The sequence below is a fragment of the Cajanus cajan genome, chromosome 8, assembly GCF_000230855.2.
Source record: "Cajanus cajan strain Asha chromosome 8, NIPB_CcT2T_4, whole genome shotgun sequence".
Taxonomy (NCBI): Eukaryota; Viridiplantae; Streptophyta; class Magnoliopsida; order Fabales; family Fabaceae; genus Cajanus; species Cajanus cajan.
Window position 1 is genome coordinate 7,126,796 of NC_138524.1, and position 19,611 is coordinate 7,146,406.

At 31.5% G+C, this 19,611-nt stretch overlaps 2 protein-coding genes across 3 annotated transcripts; both read left to right on the top strand.

Annotated features, from left to right (window-relative positions):
• The first annotated feature begins 2,042 nt into the window (after nucleotides 1-2,042).
• Nucleotides 2,043-6,211, top strand: LOC109799072 (ankyrin repeat-containing protein At5g02620). Its single transcript, XM_020359561.3, has 4 exons — nucleotides 2,043-2,354; nucleotides 2,695-3,195; nucleotides 3,653-4,062; nucleotides 5,189-6,211. Exons 2-4 carry the CDS (start codon nucleotides 2,841-2,843, stop codon nucleotides 6,068-6,070), a joined length of 1,647 nt encoding a protein of 548 aa, XP_020215150.1. The 5' UTR covers nucleotides 2,043-2,354; nucleotides 2,695-2,840; the 3' UTR covers nucleotides 6,071-6,211.
• Nucleotides 6,212-10,558: 4,347 nt separating this feature from the next.
• LOC109798436 (E3 UFM1-protein ligase-like protein) lies at nucleotides 10,559-19,225 on the top strand. 2 transcript variants are annotated; one of them, XM_020358719.3, is made up of 21 exons: nucleotides 10,559-10,873; nucleotides 11,042-11,353; nucleotides 11,448-11,714; nucleotides 12,393-12,440; nucleotides 12,721-12,786; nucleotides 12,924-13,027; nucleotides 13,717-13,810; nucleotides 13,887-13,943; nucleotides 14,487-14,928; nucleotides 15,011-15,165; nucleotides 15,334-15,399; nucleotides 15,486-15,554; nucleotides 15,635-15,727; nucleotides 15,885-15,950; nucleotides 16,128-16,174; nucleotides 16,277-16,340; nucleotides 17,526-17,603; nucleotides 17,675-17,737; nucleotides 18,139-18,231; nucleotides 18,821-18,933; nucleotides 19,009-19,225. In XM_020358719.3, exons 1-20 carry the CDS (start codon nucleotides 10,700-10,702, stop codon nucleotides 18,920-18,922), a joined length of 2,460 nt encoding a protein of 819 aa, XP_020214308.1. In that variant the 5' UTR covers nucleotides 10,559-10,699; the 3' UTR covers nucleotides 18,923-18,933; nucleotides 19,009-19,225. The 2 variants fall into 2 exon arrangements, with proteins under 2 accessions (XP_020214308.1, XP_020214307.1); XM_020358718.3 differs by having other exon boundaries at nucleotides 18,821-19,225.
• Nucleotides 19,226-19,611: the final 386 nt, after the last annotated feature.

Below are 19,611 nucleotides of genomic sequence, written 5' to 3' on the forward strand. Positions count from 1 at the left end.
TTATTCCACCGCTACTATATATTGTTTCCTCCATATCATTCTTGTTACCACGGCCAAATTTTTATTTTTTTTTATGAAACTTTTATTTACATGTAATTTATCTGAATATTTGAAAAATTATTTAGTGTGCATTAAACATCGAATAAGATGAGATCTTATCATGCTTTTATATTTTTCTCTAAGCCTTTCTTACGCTCTTGTCTTATACACTATTATCATATTCTAACAAACAAAAACTTTAAACATTCATTTGTCCCCTTAAAAATAGGTAAATGTAAGTTCTTTATAAATAATAATAAATAAATAAAAACTTATCTTACATCGAAACATCTTTTCCTTATCCTAAAGTTACCTTTTACCAACAGAAAGAATAAATCATCAGCTCAAATCATTAATAATTTACTTTTAACAAAGATCATAAAAATGTCAGATTAAAATTTACTGAACCATTAATAATTTGAATCACGAGTAAGCGAGTGAATTTGCTCAACTCATTGTGTACCTTTCTTGTTAATTGTTACATCAATAATAATAAACTCTCATTGCCAAGTTTTTCAATATTTTAATATTTGATTTTAGTTTATTCTTTTTAAATTTGAAATACTTGTATCATTTATGTAAAAACTTACTAGTTATATTAAAATTAGTTTAAATATTATCTCGGGTCGCAATCAACCTGATATAATTAAGATGAAGTGCACCTCGGCAACTTGGAGTTGGAGATTAACATGGTTGACATTTGAAAGGCAAGTTTCTGGTTGTGTAATTAAATTATAGAGTATCCATCTATCAAATATGGTCTTTGAAAACTTCAGATTTAATATATATGTCAAAATGCCAAGAGTAATTAATCTCTTAATGACTGAATCTTTCAGTGATCACAATGGATATATATTATTTATTTTTTAACGGAGACTACAGGTTTTTTTTAGTCTTTTACAAGAGAGTTTTACTTGACTCATTAATATTCACAATGTTATGTGACTAGCTTTTTCATTGAAATTTTTCTCATATACAATAATTGAATCTTAAACCTTACTTAAAATGAGTGTGAGTATAGTGTTTGAATCACCTGTAGTACATAATCATGTATACAGATAGTGTTTACTTTAAAAAATGGAAATATCCATTAATCAAAGATGAAATAATTATTAACAATTCATCATGGTCACAACAAGCCTACAATTCAAAAATTGAAGATAAAATTAATATTTTAATTCTCTACTTTTAATTTAGTCTTCTAATTTCCTTTAGATATCCCAGTTTAAAATTTTAACTTTTCATTTCACAGTTTTTAATGTGAAAACCTATTATTTTGTGAGTTACAATTAATTAACAGAATAAATCAACATTATTATCATTGCAACAAAAGTTGATGATGGAAATTGAAAAAACAACGAAACACGAAGAAAAGTTAATAATCAAAATCGACAAAAGAAAATAAAGAAATCATCAAATTAAAGCTTAAACTAAAGTTAAAGAACTAAACTGTTAATTTTATAAAAATAAAAATTTGAATAAAGGTGACAAATATCTAATTTGTGCTCTAGGTAATCATTATGGGACAAATTACACATAAGCTAAATACTCGGGTTTTTTTTCCCTTTATTAGTTCTTTGAATTCATATACTAACATTCGAATAACTTAAAGAGAGGCTTGTGCAAGATTATAAATAAATATAATATCATTAAATTTCAAAAGATTTGAAATGTAATTTATCTGTTATTAATTTTTTTATGAATAAAAAATAAATAAAAAGAGGTGGATAATGAATGAGGAGGTTAAATAAGCGATGGAAGAGTTAACTGAAAAACTGTTCCTTAAGTGAAGGGAAAGCGTTGTCCACTCGCGGAAGCAAGTGCGCGTGGTTCTGTTAATTCCGTTTGCATTCATTGGACACTTTCGATTTCGGTCTCGTGGTTGTCTTTTCACTGCATTAGCCACCGCCGTTGCTATTTCTGTTTGCCACTTTTTTTTTTTTTTTTTTTTTTTAATCTTGTCCTCTCTTCACTTGCTCCTTACTATATTTTTTATTCTCCATCACATTCACAACACTTTCTCCTCCATCGTCACTAATGCTACCTCTGCCTCTGATTTAGATTCGCATATAGTTGTTGCTTACATGTGCTTTTTTTTTTTTTTTTTTTTTTTTTTCTCTCTCTTGAATCTTAATCATTGCCCTCTATTCCCTACGCTTTTTCTTTTCAATTTTCATTGCCTCTTCCAAATCACTCTTTTTTTTCTTCTTCTTCTTCTATCTCCCAAACCCAAAGTTGGTTGGTTTACATTACAGGGTGTCCAACCAAAGCTACCCTCAAATCTTAATGCTTTCTACTAAGGACAACACATCAAGGTGAGACGCAGACTCTTCCTTCAAACTCACTATGATAAAAAAAATATATATTTTTTTTTAAAATTTGCACCTTTGATTGCTTCATTTAAAACTTCACTCCCCCACTTTCTCTTAAACGTGAAGAAAATGCAATAAAACTTGAAAGAAAAAAAAAAAAAACATTGCTTGGTGCTGTGGTTTTAACTTTTAACTCAGTTGTTTTTTTGGTGGCCACCACCCACCAGTGCAATGATTCTGGAGGCTTCCAGAAGGATGAAAATTTTCTGATATTTTGAGTTTTTTTTTTATTTTTTATTTGGTATTGATTTTTGATGATTCTCTCCTTTGTGTTGTTTTCAAGGAGGGAGAATTATTTGGGATGAAAGATGCTAGAGTTGATCTGGGTTTTTGCTGGAAGGAAGAAAAGAAGGTTCTGAATTCTGATATTCAGTGATTAGAGTCAAAAGTGAGAGAGATTCATTAGGTTGGTAAGTGAATCCAATTCCGATGGAGACTCAGACACCAAATGTGCAGCCACAAGCTGCGTCAACAAGCACGCCAAGGAAAAAGATGACCAAACAGTTGACAGGTAAAAAGGATGATACACCTTTGCACTCTGCAGCAAGAGCAGGGAATCTGAGTGTTCTGAAGGACACAGTTAGTGGTGCTGAAGAGGGTGAATTGCGTGCGTTGTTGACAAAGCAGAACCATGCTGGGGAAACAGTTCTTTATGTTGCTGCTGAATATGGCTATGTCGATATGGTTAGGGAGATGATTCAGTATTATGATCTTGCTGATGCTGGAATTAAAGCAAGGAATGGTTTTGATGCACTCCACATTGCTGCCAAACAAGGGGATTTTGGTATGTCTTCAATGGGCTTTCTTGTTCTTTTATGGTGTGTGATCTTTAGATAGCCTTATCTCTAAAAGATGTAGGATTTGGATTTTTCTCAATAAACTTCCACGCTCAACAAGATTGAGCTTAATTCCTGAATAGTATGATAGGAGACCCTTTTAATGAATACATAATAGGCTTTGATACCATTTTACAATATGAGCTTAGACTTAATTCAATCCTACAAAACTAGTTTCTAAGGTGAGAGTTGTCTCTCGTTTATATATTCTAATTTAGTCTTATCCCTAGTTGAAGTACTATTTGGGTTTTTTGCAATAGTATACCATTGATTGACTCTTTGTATCTGTCCTTTAAAAAGAAATTGAATCTCTTTGACTGTCTCTAGATGTAGGTCACATTGGTCTTTTATTTTTTTTTTATTTTTTTATTTTTGTAATTGCTATAACAGTTACTCCTGTTGCAGATATTGTGAATATCCTAATGGGGGCTCATCCTGAATTGTCAATGACTGTGGATCCATCCAACACCACAGCTCTGCACACTGCTGCAACACAAGGGCATACTGAGATAGTGAAGCTTCTAATGGAAGCAGGTAGTAGTCTTGTAACCATTGCTAGAAGTAATGGGAAAACAGCTTTGCATTCTGCTGGGAGAAATGGACATTTGGAGGTTGTGGAAGCGCTTCTGGAGAAGGAGCCTTCTGTTGCAACGCGGACTGATAAGAAGGGACAGACAGCACTTCACATGGCAGTGAAGGGACAGAACCTGGAGGTGGTGGAGAAGTTGATAAAAGCTGACCCCTCAACAATAAACATGGTTGATAATAAGGGTAACACGGCATTGCATATAGCAACCAGGAAGGGCAGGGCTCAGGTAAATGACCATGCCTGCCATAATTATGCTAATATTTACATAAAAAGTTCATATGTAAGGTTATGATGATAAGAAATCGATTGTGATTTAGATCACCATTCATGTGGATAAATTTGTTATTTTCCATGGTGTGCCTGTCCTGCATTGAAAAGAATACCATCTGGTTTGATAGTGCTCCTAGTATTAGGAATTCCATCCTTTTGCCTTTTAGTTTGAAATAGGAATCCATAATCTTTTATTATTACATGAAGATAAAGGAAATGATACTCCAAATATTTATGATATTTGGCTAATCATATTGGGAATAATAATGTTTGGGTTAGACTTTTAGTACCTGTTATGCTCTTGTTCCCGGGACAAATGAAAAATGTAACAGGTTTGGCTATCATTTGGGTTGAAATATGATTTATAGTTGCAGTTGTGGCCTATTGCCTAATTGGTCCCTTTAGCTGTTTACGTGTGTTTCTGCATGGCAATTAAGGAGTCAACTTTCACATTATGTTAGATGTGAAAAATTTTCTACCTCCAAGAGATATGCATATGGAACGGGCCTTCTATGAGTGTTGAATCTTATTCAGCCAAGCAATGTTTTGATTTGTGATATTCATAACACTGTTTAACTTCAGGTCTTTGTTAGCTTAGACCTAGGTCTCATGGTAGGATCCTTGGCTTCTACATTCTGAAAGTGTCTGCGAAAGCATATTGTTTTTGGAATTAGGACGGCCTTTTAACATGTTTAACCATTGATAAGAATGAAAGAAGAAAAAGAGAGGGAAATTTTGAGAGATTGGTCTTATTTTAGTGCCTACTCTCTTTAGTCGAATAGTCAATTACTGGAGATAATGTTGAAACATTCATGGCTAGGAACTTGTCTTCATCCAGCTTCACATTCATGACAACTTTTATTTGGGGTTAAAGAACAGCATTGCTATCATGATTCATGAACATGAAGGAACATTCATCAGCATCATTTTCTGGAACCGAGTCATCTCAATATAGCAATCCAAACTAAATGATCTATTGCTACCATAAAGTAACAGTCTGGTTGAAGAGGTTAATTAATATCTATTTCAAAGTTGTTGGACAAATATGTTAGAGTCTGATCTCTTAATTTCTATTTGTGCAGATTGTTAAGTTGCTTCTTGGACAAGCAGAAACAGATGCATTGGCAATCAATAGATCTGGTGAAACTGCATTAGACACAGCTGAGAAAACCGGGAACTCTGAAGTCAAAGACGTTCTACTCGAACACGGTGTTCGAAGCGCGAAAGCCATAAAGGGTCAGCCAGCAACTGGTACAGCCCGAGAGTTGAAACAAACCGTGAGTGACATAAAACATGAAGTCCACTACCAGTTGGAGCACACACGCCAAACTAGAAGAGGTGTCCAGGGCATAGCCAAACGCATCAACAAAATGCACGCTGAAGGACTCAACAATGCAATCAACTCCACAACTGTGGTTGCAGTCCTCATTGCCACAGTTGCCTTTGCAGCTATTTTCACTGTCCCTGGCCAATTTGCTGATGATCCAAAAACTCTCCCTCCAAGGATGACCCTTGGTGAAGCAAACATAGCCCCACAACCTGCATTTCTCATTTTCTTTGTCTTCGATTCCATCGCCCTCTTCATCTCTTTGGCTGTGGTGGTGGTGCAAACCTCGGTTGTGATCATAGAAAGCAAGGCAAAGAAACAAATGATGGCCATCATTAACAAGCTTATGTGGTTGGCTTGTGTTCTTATTTCTGTGGCCTTCTTGGCACTGTCATTTGTAGTGGTGGGGAAGGACCAGAAGTGGCTTGCAATTGGAGTCACAATCATAGGGACAACTATAATGGCCATTACTTTGGGCACCATGTGTTACTGGGTCATTAGACATCGCATTGAGGCCTCGAATTTAAGGAGCATTCGGAAATCTTCAATGGGAAGCAGGTCAAGGTCTTTTTCAGTGTCAGTTATGTCTGATTCTGAGCTACTAAACAACGAGCACAAGATACTCTACGCGATTTAGAATCACTAATAAAACCTTGTTGGCCTTTTTCATGTACACTTTTTTCCACGGCCTAATGGATTTATATCCAACTCAAGTGAGAATCATCACACTTGCCTCATGCTTAATAATATGCTTAATGGTCTCTTTCCCCTCCTCTTATTGCAACAGAAATGATTTTTCACACGAGATATAACATGATTAGTAGATAATCTTATTCCTTAAATACATGATTAGAGATTTGATTATTAATATTAGTGTGTACGAAAAAATATTTGTTTAGGGAGATTAACCTTTTAAATAGATTTTATATTTCAAATAATAAGTTCTTAACTTTGAAGTGAGGAATACTTTTGATTTATCAAAAACATAACAGTGTCTAGATGCATTTTCCATGTGATTGTTCACCATGCAAGTGCCATTATAAAAGGTTAGTTATTATTATGGCCTTTTCCTTACTAATAATTTCAGATTTAGTTATAAGATGTACATGAATTGGTTAAAGAATTAATACTATATTATAAGTTTATTGAGAATAAATTATTAGTTCATTAACTAATTTATAATTATTAATCAATATATAAATCATATGAAAATTTCGGTACATAAATAACACATTTGCTTTCACAACAAGTACAACTCTATTGTCCCACCATAAAAAGGGAGAAAAGGAAAACAAATAACTTTATACCCATTCATTGAACCAAGCCAGTCAGAGTTTTCTAGTATCTCTGGTACAATGAAGTTGCAACAAAAAAATTAAAAAATAAAGGACAAAAAAAAAAAAAAAACTGTTCCAAATAATTATCATTGTTAATGATGTAGCTTATATTTTTTCTGCTATGCGACAAAATGTATAAAGACGCTTTTAAAAGACTAAAACAGGACACCGGCCAGATAAACTAAGTGAGAGCTTTCTTGCTATTGGGTCTAATGTTCAGATTGTGAAGTTCATATCCCCTGGACTGAGTGACCTGATTAAGAAGCACACTCTCCAATTGAGACTGTGTTTGGTACTTGGTAGGATGAATATGTGTCATATTTCTCTTTCTCTTCTCAGGATTTATTTCTTCTTTTTGATGCATGCCAAAAGATACAATAACTTACTTTTTTTTTATGTTCTTTTTGTCACATTTAAAAGATGTTCTATTCCTATTTTTCTCAAACTATTTTCTTTTTAATAATGTTCTAAATTCTAATATTAATATTATATTTGATCATTCATACAAATAAATCAAAAGGTCAATGTTTTAATTTGGTGGAGATCTGATGTCAACTAAGTCATTATAATGTATAAAAGTATGAAACAATTCTCATTGTACAAACAATTGTAAAGTTGAATTAGAGTTAAATCCACTTTCTTGATATATATATATATATATATATATATATATATATATATATATATATATATATATATATATATATATATATATATATAATTTGTTTTTTAATCAAGACTAAAATGTAAGGTTGAAGCCTCAGCAAGACTTTCAACTTGGGAGCATAAATAATAAAAATTTAAATACTAATCAATAAATATTAAAATATTAAAATTTAAATAAAATGATTATTATTGAGCACTTTAAAGTAATTTAAGAATATATTTAAATTTTTTAAATATATTTACATAAATAATAGACTAAATATCCATATATATATATATATATATATATATATATATATATATAAAGAATCCGCTTATTCTAAAAGTGAATCTACTTTGATTTACTATGTTTAATAACTCATATTTTATATTAAATTTTAATTATTCAATCGTTGAATTAAATGTTCTTGATAGATAGATTAAGTTTGCAAATTTTTAAAAAAATTTAAAACTATTTAGTATTTTATTCTATTAATTCAAATTGTTTAGGATTTTTAAATTTGAATTGGTGAAGTGGTGTACCAAATAGGTTTTAAATTTTTTTAAAAAAGTGCATACTTAATCTATACATTAAATTTTTTTAATTTAATAGTTAAATTATTAACTAGAATTGAATTACATAGAATTACTCTTGAAGTAAGTAGATTCCATCTTTTATATATATATATTAAAACTTTTGAATTTGTAAAAAAAAAAATAGGAGGTCAATTTGCTCTAAATTTTTTCGTGGACCTAACTTGATTTAGAGAAAATAATAATAATAATCTAATACGTACACAAAATTTTAATTCGAAACTAAGAAACCACGAGTTAAGTTAAATAGCATCATCTTAATTAATTTATGTATTCAGTTGTATTATCATTTGTCACGAAGAAGATTTCTACCCATTGCTTAATATAAGAGCTACTATTAAAGAAGTTAAAAAGAAGATAAAACAAAAACGTTCACATTTTTTCATTCATTGATTTGATAGGTTAGGGAGAGCACAATTAGATAAAAATATATATATTATACCTCTAATAAGTATTTATTGAAGATATATATTCACTTAAACTCTAAACAGTAATTTATTCAAACAACACTAATGAATATCTCATATTAATAACATAGTTATAAAAAAATATTTAAGTAAAATGAATTAAACAAACAAATTTGATAAATAAAAAAATATGTCCACTTACCGCCTAGCTTGTTTGCATATACTGAATATTTAAAACTAATAACTATTAGATCTTCAATTCTTCATGACTTATGAACGTGTTTCAACTTTCAAGAGAAAAACTCAACTTGTTACATATTTTCTGTGAGACACGTTAGAGTGAATTGAGAACCATACCCAATTCCTCCATCAGTTCCATAGTATCTCGTATTTAATTTTGGTTAAAATTCCTTTGACTAAGAAGACAAAAAGATATTTAAAATTTCTATTTTTTGATATTAAGTTGAATATTTTAGTTTGACCATATTTTTTTGGGTTGAAATATTGAAACCATTTATGCTTTCCTATGTACTCTTGAAACGAGAGCACAGTCTCACTTATTTTTTAATGAAATACTTTTAATATTTTCTTTCTTGTCATGTTTTAGATATATATTTTAGACATAGTAAATTTTTTTTCTTAAATTACCTCCTTGTTATAGTTATTTAATTACTTAATTTTCTTAACGACTTATATCTTTGAATAAATAAAAATAATTTAAATATGTTAAAACCATTTTTTAATATTTATTTATGTATTATTTTAATATATTGAGATAGTTTGCTTTGTTTATTTAATTATTTTTAAAATAATAAAACCATTTCTTTTTAAATAATAAAAATATAAGGTTAATTTTTAAGTTAATGCTCTTTTAAATTATTAACTATAGCCTTAAATATCATTTAAATCAATAAAAACTCAATAAGTTATATAAGTGAAGCTTTTCTATTTAAAGTAAATAATAAGAGAAAAATGTGAATTGATAAACTCAAAAGTAAAGTTGACAAATCATGTCATCCTAGTTAAGTTTAAATGTGAAGTTGAGTCGAGTTGAATTTTTTTCGGACCGATAAGTTAATGGCTCTAATAGCTAGTGGGGCTACAATAGTTTTAACAACAACAAAAAAAAATCAAACGTGTTCAATTTATATAATTTTAATAAATACATATAATTTTATTTTATAAAATTAAACATGACTAATTAGATAAAACTGCGCAAGACAAAGTTTTGGTATTTATTATTAGATTTGTGATCATGTGATAGATTGACCTTATCCCTTAAACAAGTAATAATGAATTCAATTATTAGATTAATGTTTATAAAAAAAAATCTGTTCAAACAAATCAAATCATTGAATAGATTTTTAAATAATAAAAAAAACAGATTTCAATATTTTGAAAAATTAATCGTTAACTCCTAATAGAGAGGTGTCCTAAGTAAAAAAATTAAAAGTAGTTTTTGATATAAAATCAAAACCAAAATGCTGTCAAGAATCAATTCACAGTTCTCAAACAAACTTTGCAAGTTACAAATTAAAATTGAAATTAAAAAAGTTGTAGAGAGTAATCATATTTAAGAGTTTAACATATATGCTATAAAGATAAGATAGTGTACAATTTTTTACATAAGAAATTATTATTAATATAATTTTTAAGTTAATTATTATGAAAAAAACAAACTTACCAATTGCAATTGGAAATTTGGAACATATACATGCTAATTTTTTTTATTATAATCACATAATAAGAGAAGAGATTCATTTATTATATAAATAAATTTATTTAATTTTTTTTTTAATAATTTATATTAAATTAAAAAAATTTAATATATAGATGTACTTTGTAAATTTTAAAAAATTTAAAAATTATTTAATATTTCATTTCATTAATTCAAATTAATAGATAATTATAAAAATAATTATAAAAATATTATATATTAATTTAAATTAATGAAATAAAATTTTAAATAAATTTTAGTTTTTTTAAAATTTTGTAAATTTAATCTTTATATTAAAAGTTTTAATTTGATAATTATATTATTAAAATTGAATATAGAAATTATTAAGTAGAATAAATATTCCTTCCTCGTATAATATTTCTCTATTTATGAAGCTGTAAAAAAAACAAAGGCTAATACCATCGAATAGCAAGTGATCCCAATTCTTCAACAAAAGGGTGTTACCTAAAACAATTTCAGTCGTCACTACAAACCGAAGAACTCTTCGCAAAAGCAAAAGAGAAACGCATTGCGATATTCTGCGCGTGCGTGAAGAAGATCCAAACATGGACGACGAATTGCTCGAGCTGCAGCGACAATTCGAGTTCGCTCAGCAAGCCAAGTCGAGCATTCGATTATCGGAGCGAAACGTCGTCGAATTAGTCCAAAAACTACAGCAACTACAAATCATCGATTTCGAGCTTCTCCACACTGTCTCCGGCAAAGAGTACATCACTCTCGTACGCTCTCTTTTCGCTTCGCTTATTTCGCCGATTAGGTTTCAGTTTCGCCGTTAACAATTTTCATTTCCAATGGATTTTATAATCGATCGTGTTTCCGCACTTCGTTCACTGTGTTATTGTTAATCTTAATCGAACGTTTATTAATGCACTCGCGCATGCTGTTAGGATCAACTGAGGAACGAGATGGTGTCTGAGGTGAAGAAACTAGGGCGCGTTTCGTTGATTGATCTCGCTGACGCTACTGGAGTTGACTTGTTCTACGTGGAGAAGCAGGCTCAGAGCGTCGTAACGGAGCACCGAGAACTGATGTTGACTCAAGGAGAAATCATGTCGGAGTCGTATTGGGACTCAATCGCGGAAGAGGTTAACGAGAGGCTTCAGGAATGTAGTCAGGTTGCGCTGACGGAACTCGCGGCGCAATTGAACGTAGGTTTGGACTTAGTTGCGTCCGTATTGGAGCCGCGCCTTGGAACAATTGTGAGTTTGCGTGTGTTGGATTGGATTTGTTGTTTGTTGAATTTGGAATGAGAGTGAGAATTGTGTTTTGATGAGTGATGGATTTTGAAAATAGGTGAAAGGAAGGCTTGAAGGTGGCCAGTTGTATACTCCTGCCTATGTGGCTCGTGTTGGTGCCATGGTTCGTGGCGCTGCACGGGGCATCACGGTGCCGACGAATTTGACGGCAGTGTGGAGCTCGTTGCAGCAGTTGCTGCAAGAGATTGATGGAACTAGTGGATTGGCAGTTGAAGGATCTTTCTTCCAGTCGTTGTTTAATGGACTTGTGAAGGAAGGCCAGGTTCTAGGGTCGGTTCGTGCAGGAGTACATTGGACACCAGCTGTAAGTGGCGTGTTTTGAGATCCCTTAGGCATTGTTAGAGTGATGCCTGGAGTGTGGTTTTCATGTTTGTTTTTGATTCTGTGAAAAGGCTCTCCTCTTGATCCATGTCTACCTCATGTCTAATTGGCAGTAACTGGGAGGATTTTTATATGCTTTGGGTGCATTACGTTTGCAGTTTATTAGTCTATAATTGATACTTTGATAGAACACCAATTGATAAACTGATAAAATATGATATTGAACACTGAAATAACACATAACTCAGCAATACACTTACTGTTCTAGAGACAAAAGTCTCCTACAGAGAGTATACTCTGTCCACAAACTGCAAATAACTACACTCCTCCTAATTCCACAACCTACTATCGAATATATACTCCTAATACATAACAGGCAGCAGTTATTTTCAAAGCATAGCTGCCATCATGCAGTTTCTAATACAGAATCAATTATCTCTATTTCACACACATTCATAATAATTAACTACCTTCAATCCATTGATGGATCCTTTCCTATCTAACTAGAATCTCAGTTCCCATCAATAATCATCCGCCATTAGTGCCTATGGGTGGAAGTAGTCAACTGCTATGGCTGGCATATGCCTTGGGACTGTAAATTTAGTTCCTATGTCTTTAGAAAGTATTTGTTATGACTTCCACTTCTTATGTCACACTACAGGTATTTGCTGTTGCTCAAAAGGAGTTTGTGGATTCATTCTTTTCACAGGTATGAACTGTCCTTCTCTCATCTTTCATTTTTATTCAAGATATCAAAAACTTTTGCCTATTTCTAGTATATGATCCATTGATCAATGCTATATAGTCTTTACAAGTTTGTTAGCTCGGACTTGTATACTGACTGGCTTTTTCCCATTTATTCTTTGCAAATTGTATCTTTTACCTGTATATTCTTTGTAAATTGCATCTTTTATCTTCTCATTATCTCTATTCGGTAAAGAAAAATTCTGAACTACTGCATTTTGTGCCATCTTTTTTCTTTGCTATAGAATTCTTTTATCACCTATGAGGCTCTGCACAAACTTGGAATTCCCCAGCCCATTCAATTTTTGCAGGTAGCTAAATTGTTCCTATGTTGATTCTTATTCTAAATAATAACTATTAGGATATAGATATATGTGAAATAAATACTTTGTACTACTTGTTTCCCTAGCTTAGTTAATGAAGCCTAAGTTTGCGCAATCCAATTTAGTCCAGATATCCTGAAGGAAAACCTCTAGTTACAACATTTGTTCATCCATCTATGATTGAGATGCTAGATGCTTCTACTGAGGATGCTCTTGACCGTGGTAGCTGGTAAGTGCCTTCACATTTTTACCCCATTATCCCCAGTTTCTGTTTTCATCCTTTCTTCATTACTAAACTGGGCTTAGTCAATTGATCTACACATTAAAATTGCACAGTATAAACTAAAAAATTTGAACTATTCTCATTTACATGGTGGTGACTTTCTTATGTGATGGATTACTAAATTTGAACTATTTTTACTCATCTATTTATCCCATTTAAACTAAATTTCGCATTGCCTAATCATAACTTATTGGCTTAGCAAAAACAGATATGCAAATTAGTCTATAACATGTCCTTTTGTTAGATCTAATTTGTTTCTTGTTGCTTAGCATCAGTCAATGCTTAATATGCATGACTATATGTAAGGGGTCTGGATGAGTTGGTGAAGGGGGGTAGCCTCACACTAAAACCCAGCTTCTTTGGTTGCGCTTGTTATGTTAAAATTTATTTCTTTGTATGCATGATGATAATGACTAAGAGTCCTTTGCTGAACTAGATTCTTCCATATGTTTTTTTTTTAATTTTGAAAAACACTTGTGCATGTAAGTTGGGTTAATTTTGGTGAGAATCCTTATGCTATGTGAGATGTAGGGCAAGAATTTTCTTGACTGTTACCAAAAATTATAACAAGCTGTATTTGCACTTTGTAAAACAATTTTTTCAAAGCATTGTATCCTGATATAACTATGTTGCAGGAGTGATTCTCTTTCCTTATTGCCCTCATCTTTTACACCTCAAGATGCATCTAAAATGTTGTCCCTCTGTCAATCTGTTCAAAATGCTCTTAAGGTGATATTCAACGACCTTATAGATTTATGCTCAACGCTGTTGATTCATGTGTTGATAAACTTCATTTTCTTTGCAGTGTCACAAAGCACACATTTTTGGGGATTTTTATGTGATGAGTAGCAGCTTTATAAAGGTGTGTTTTAGCATTTGATGTAGTCATATAAATGTCAAATTAATTATTTAATTTTACATGTTTTACAAACCACCATTTTGTAGTGTAAATGCTACTACTAGTGTCCAGTTTGAAGATAGGTTTAACAGACTAGGTTAGTATTGCCAATGAGAATAAAAAATTAAGATGATAGATGTTTGTTATGATTTATGAATTTTGTTTACAAGAGGTTCAGCAGTTTCATGCATAAACAGTTCCACAGATTACTGCTCAGGTCACCATCAGAACATGGCTATCAATGAGAACCCTAAAATAGTGGTGGCAATGCCTGCTGTGTTAGATGTTAGCTTAATATGTATGAGCCTTTTGGGCTTTATGTTTCTTTCTATGATTAATTTCATTTACTATGTGCCCGAGTTTGATTTTGTATTTTGAATCTTCTTTCATTTCTAGCTCAGAGCCAAGAATAAAGTTTAGAAGTTACTTTTGAATTAAAAAAAATATATCTGCAACTATTTTTTATTATGGATTTCCTGATGCTAAACAGTCTCACTCATCCACTAGGACATCTGTGATCGTATTGTGAAAGAATTGGAGACATTAGGTGTTTCAGGGTCTGCTGGAATTACAATGCCTGGTGATTTTCAAGTACCCAACGAAGCTAAAGTAGGGCATGATTCAAGCAGGTTGAATGAGTCCAATGAGATCATGGCAAGTGATGGTGGTGCCAACAGGCATGCTGATAAAGGATCAAAGAAGAAAAAGGGGAAATCCGCTGGGAATGCAGTGGCAAATCTATCTGAAAGTGGTGCAGATAACCAGGAACAGACTTCGACAAAATCTAAGAAAAGCCAGAAACGGGGTAAGGATACATCTTCACAAATGTCAGTTACAAAGACAGGTTCTAGGAAAGAATCAGTTAAAATGAAAGAGGATAATCTCAGTCCCTCGGAAGAATGGATCATGCAGAAAATTACAACATTGGTTTCTGATTTCGAAGAACAAGGTCTGTTGATTCAGATTTCAAAAATGATTTTTTCCCTATACATGTTACCCAATGTTCTCAAATACAGTGCTATTTATGATAGGTATAGATGATCCTGAAACAATTCTTAGGCCTTTGGCTAACCAATTAAGGCCTACAATAATCAGTTCTTGGATGGAGAAAAGAAAGGCATTGCTTACAAACAATGCAGAAAGAATGAAACGTTTGCTTGATAATTTGCAGAAGAAACTTGATGAGGTTTGACTACTAAAGTTGTATATTTTTTTTTTTCTTTTAAATCTACTATTGTTATGTCTTTATGTACATTTTTTTCTTCTTTCATTCAAGGAGACTTATCTAGACATGTAAAATTAGTGGCCTTATATATGTACCGTTTCCTATGTTGATTGTTTGTTTTTCTGGCAGTCTTTCTTAAACATGCAGCTGTATGAAAAAGCTTTAGAGTTATTTGAAGATGATCAATCAACTTTTGTAAGTTTGATCAATTTATTTGAAATTTGAAAATGTTGTTTTCATATGTGAAACAAAATTGAAGTTAACTCATTTATGATGCCCAGGTTGTTTTGCATAGGCATTTACTTAGGACAGTAGCAGCTCCTATGGTGGATATTCTTCTTCGTAACCTGGTATTATATCTAAGAGTTACTTTTAATGTTTCTTGTGGTTTAATAAGGTCCAAATCTAACACTGGATTTGTCATCTTCAGGACGAGCACAACAAATTAAAGAATGGACTTGAGGTGCAGGAAACTTCAAATTCTGAATCTGTGTGTCTTAGTCCTGGAGACAGAACTGCAATTGTAAGAATAAGGAACTATTTGGCATTATAATTATATTCATTGCTTCTGTTTTAGCCTGTCAAATTTTGTATGAGTCTAATTTTTGCTGAAGATCATCATTTGGGAGAAGCACGTAGAATGACTTCAAATCAAATCTCTTATTTATTTTCATTTTCAGTGCAAGAGTTTTCCAGGATCTCTTGCAAGTAGGGCTCTTGCTGTTGTCGAAGCATTGGAAGGAAAGGTTAGAATTTTTAATTCAGAAACAATTCTCGTTGTCAAGGTTCATTGTATAGGTTTACCTCACTCTTCAATTCCCAATTACAGCTGATTGGCTGGAAATATCTTTTAGAACATAAAACTTATTATTCTGTCTTATTTCTTAGTATCGTACCTAATATTTGAATATTCAATACAACAGAGCGTGGAGATATTCATGGCTGCTTTTAGAATGGTAACTGAAGAAAGGTGATGTGTCAATTTTTTGTTTCTAGAACTAGCATTGATTTGATCTCTAGTGCATGTCCTGATGTGAACCCTAATACATAGTTTGATCATTCATTTTTCCAGTGGGTTGCCTTTGAAAAATCTTGACAAGAAACTAGAAAGAACACTTTTACATTCCTATCGTAAGGTATTTATGCTTTACACTTACATAAAATTTTACTAGAATTTATTGGAGGCTGGATTCTTTCACAAATAATATTGATCGTGCTGATTGTGGTATTCAAACTATCCAGTTGGTAAAACTTCAGAATGGCAAGAAATATTATTGAATAAGTTATTTTTAACAATTGTAAGGCAAAATTATAATTTAATAAGCTGTGGTGAACAGTTTTCAATTAGAGAATGTAGGAAATCTTAAGAATAATTTGAGCAGGGATAAAGTGTGACTGGACTCTGGACATTCGTCACAGGTGTCTATGTGATTTGTTTTAGTATTAATTTCAATGATTCAATCCTAATTATATGGATATAATCCTAAATTAACTCCTAAAGTTGCTCATAATTTATTTTATGTTATAAAATAGAGTCCTCACTCTTGAACAAGAGTGTTTTTTAGGGGCTATTTTTCTCTCTCCCTCATTAAACCTTGTAGCTTCTATTGCATTGAATATTTAATTTTGTTTTTTAGTTATAATTTCTTATTCCTTTCAAATATTATTACGTAAATTTAATTTTGTTTTGATTTGAATTCTGCAACTTTATAGTCTATATCAAATTGACAATATGCTTTTTTAAATCAACTGTTTTAAAATCATTGTAATCTTTGTTAATCTCAATTTGAATTTAATTTTTAAATTATAAAGATTGACACACCATATCAATGGGGATGACATGTATTCATTTAGATAATTTATTTTCACAAATTTCTACTTAATTTTAAATATCTTATGTATTTAATTTATTCTTGTCTAATAAAATAGAATATGCTTTATTAATAATCTACTGTCATCTTTAATTTACTTTTTATTTATAAATTTTGTTTAAATTTAAAATACTTATGAATGCACGGGAAGCTTGCTAGCTGCCACCATGACTAACTAAGATAGTCAAACGGGAGAATAGAGTTGAGATTTATGCTTAATTAATCCGTTAGTGTTTAGTTTGTGGTTAATTTTTTCAACAGTGATTTGCTATTGTTTCAGTTAATTCTTCTTATATGGGGTATATTTTTCTATATTTCTTAAATTGGAAATCTCCCTAATATTAATTAGTGATGCAACTCCACATAAAACTTTCAGTTAGTTTTACGAAGATACCCTACAATTTGATTGTTCTTCAACTGTGTGCCTTTTCTACCGCTGTTATTAAACAGGAATTGACATCTCAAGTTTCTGCTGAGACTGATCCTGTATCACTTCTGGCAAAAGTTGTCTCTTTACTATATATCCAAGTAAGTTTTTATTTTTTGTTCAGTTCCCACATCCCTTTTTCGATTTTAAACATGGATACTTGCATGGTTAGGTTTACCACAAAGCTCTTCAAGCCCCTGGAAGGGCCATTTCTGCTGCTATTTCCCACTTAAAGGTATGTTCTTTCTGTCGATAGATTTAGTTATGCATCAAATCATAACTAAGAAAGCTTTAGTAATATAAAGGTCAACTATATGTTAATTGGATTGCACGAATCATACTATGGATAATAATGATGATATGATCACTACTCACTCTCACTTGCCATCACCAACCTAAGAATTATAACTTTTTTTCTATGCACACAGTAAATAATAATCTCAGCCGAGTTTTCAGCCTAAAATAAGACATCTAAAGGGTCAGAGGGGTGTATAAAAGTTAAAACACGAAGTAGCCTAAACCCTATTTATTTCCATTCTGATTACAGTTGCTCACGTTGACTGCAAATGTGGTCCATTAAATGGTTTACAATTCAGTACTTCTACCTGATATTTTTTAATGTGTATTCATTGTCAGGATAAGCTAGACGAGTCAGCGTACAAGATTTTAACTGATTATCAAACTGCCACAGTGACTCTTTTGGCACTAATAGCAGCTTCACCCAGTGATGTGAGTAATTTACTAATCATGCATTCTTCTCACGTATTTCAAGTTTAATCTAATAAAATTATGTCTCTCTTTCAAGTAAAACATTAAAGTAGTGCTATTTTTTTAACTTCAATTTTATGATTAGTGCTTTCAAGTTAACCTTTCTTGCGCAGTTTTCTTTTTTAAGAACTATTTTTTTTCCTTTATGATTTCTGCATGAGCTTTTTTACATAAAGCTTTTTTAAGATTTGCCAAGAACGATGTACCAGCTGAAAACACTTTATTATTCAGTTAATTTATTTTAAAAAAACTTGTCTTAACAGCAAATAATCAAGAATTTGAAGAATGGCTGTCGTTGTCTCTATTAGGAGGGGGATTTTGATCACCCAATTCAGCACGTGTTTGGTTTACTTTATTTTAAAGAAATAATCACTTATTTTTGTCAAGCTCTCGAGAGGGTTTATGAAAGAAAAAAAAAAAAAAGCAATTATATTCTTAAAAATATCTGTTTCCAAAACATACGCACGATATTTAGATTATTTTGAATAATTGGAAATTTGTAATAATGTATATAGATTGTGAACTACTATTTTCTTCCCATTTTCTGCAGGAAGAAGATTGTGCATCTGATAGGATTTTGAGTAAAAGGGAGCTTCTAGAGGGCCAAATGCTGCACCTCAAAAGCTTGGTTTTGAGCAGCTCACAATCTTAATGAAATATTTTGTAAGCCAATTTCACTGCTGCTGAATCTACCTTCATCGTAAACATGCACTAATTTTGTGCTGTTTATTTTCTTAGGTTCAAAAGCATGTGAGATGTTGCATTTTGCTAAAATAGACAATGCTGGCAAATTAGATTAGATTTTCCTGTGGCATTTAATTTTAATCTAAATCTCACACTGCAAATGTTTACTAGTCTTGTCGCCGGAAATCTCTTAACCAAAGATTTATACTTGTTTGATAATTGATAGTATAATGGTATATAAACTCTTATGAATGAGAAATTCTTCTGAAAAGCTAGTTTCCAGAGATTGCGTAAAGATTTAACCAGTTGCTAAATGAAATTTCATCATTATATATTACATATTTTTTTTGTCATTTTAAGGGTCTGTTTGGTTAAATTTTTTTTCTTATAAAAGCACTTTTTTAATAAAATGAACACTTATTTACTTTTTATGTGTTTGTCTAATTTATTTTTTAAGTAGTTTTCTGCTTTTTTTAGGAAGCAACTGTTGTCTACTTATTAAAAAATTAGTTTCTTTTAAAAGCACTTGTTTAAGAACACTTATTTTTAAATTTAAACAACCAGATCATAAATTTAAAACAATAACATGCTATTTAGTTTACTTTGCACAACTCGTATAAACAAGGGCTATGCAAGTCTCTCGTAATCAACACGTTT

Coding starts and splice junctions, on each gene's coding strand:
- LOC109798436 (XM_020358718.3), top strand. CDS start 10,700: ATGGACGACGAATTGCTCGAGCTGCAGCGACAATTCGAGTTCGCTCAG. Junction 11,354..11,447: donor AGCCGCGCCTTGGAACAATT/GTGAGTTTGCGT, acceptor TTTTGAAAATAG/GTGAAAGGAAGGCTTGAAGG. Junction 12,787..12,923: donor AGCCCATTCAATTTTTGCAG/GTAGCTAAATTG, acceptor AATCCAATTTAG/TCCAGATATCCTGAAGGAAA.
- LOC109799072 (XM_020359561.3), top strand. CDS start 2,841: ATGGAGACTCAGACACCAAATGTGCAGCCACAAGCTGCGTCAACAAGC. Junction 3,196..3,652: donor TGCCAAACAAGGGGATTTTG/GTATGTCTTCAA, acceptor CTCCTGTTGCAG/ATATTGTGAATATCCTAATG. Junction 4,063..5,188: donor CCAGGAAGGGCAGGGCTCAG/GTAAATGACCAT, acceptor CTATTTGTGCAG/ATTGTTAAGTTGCTTCTTGG.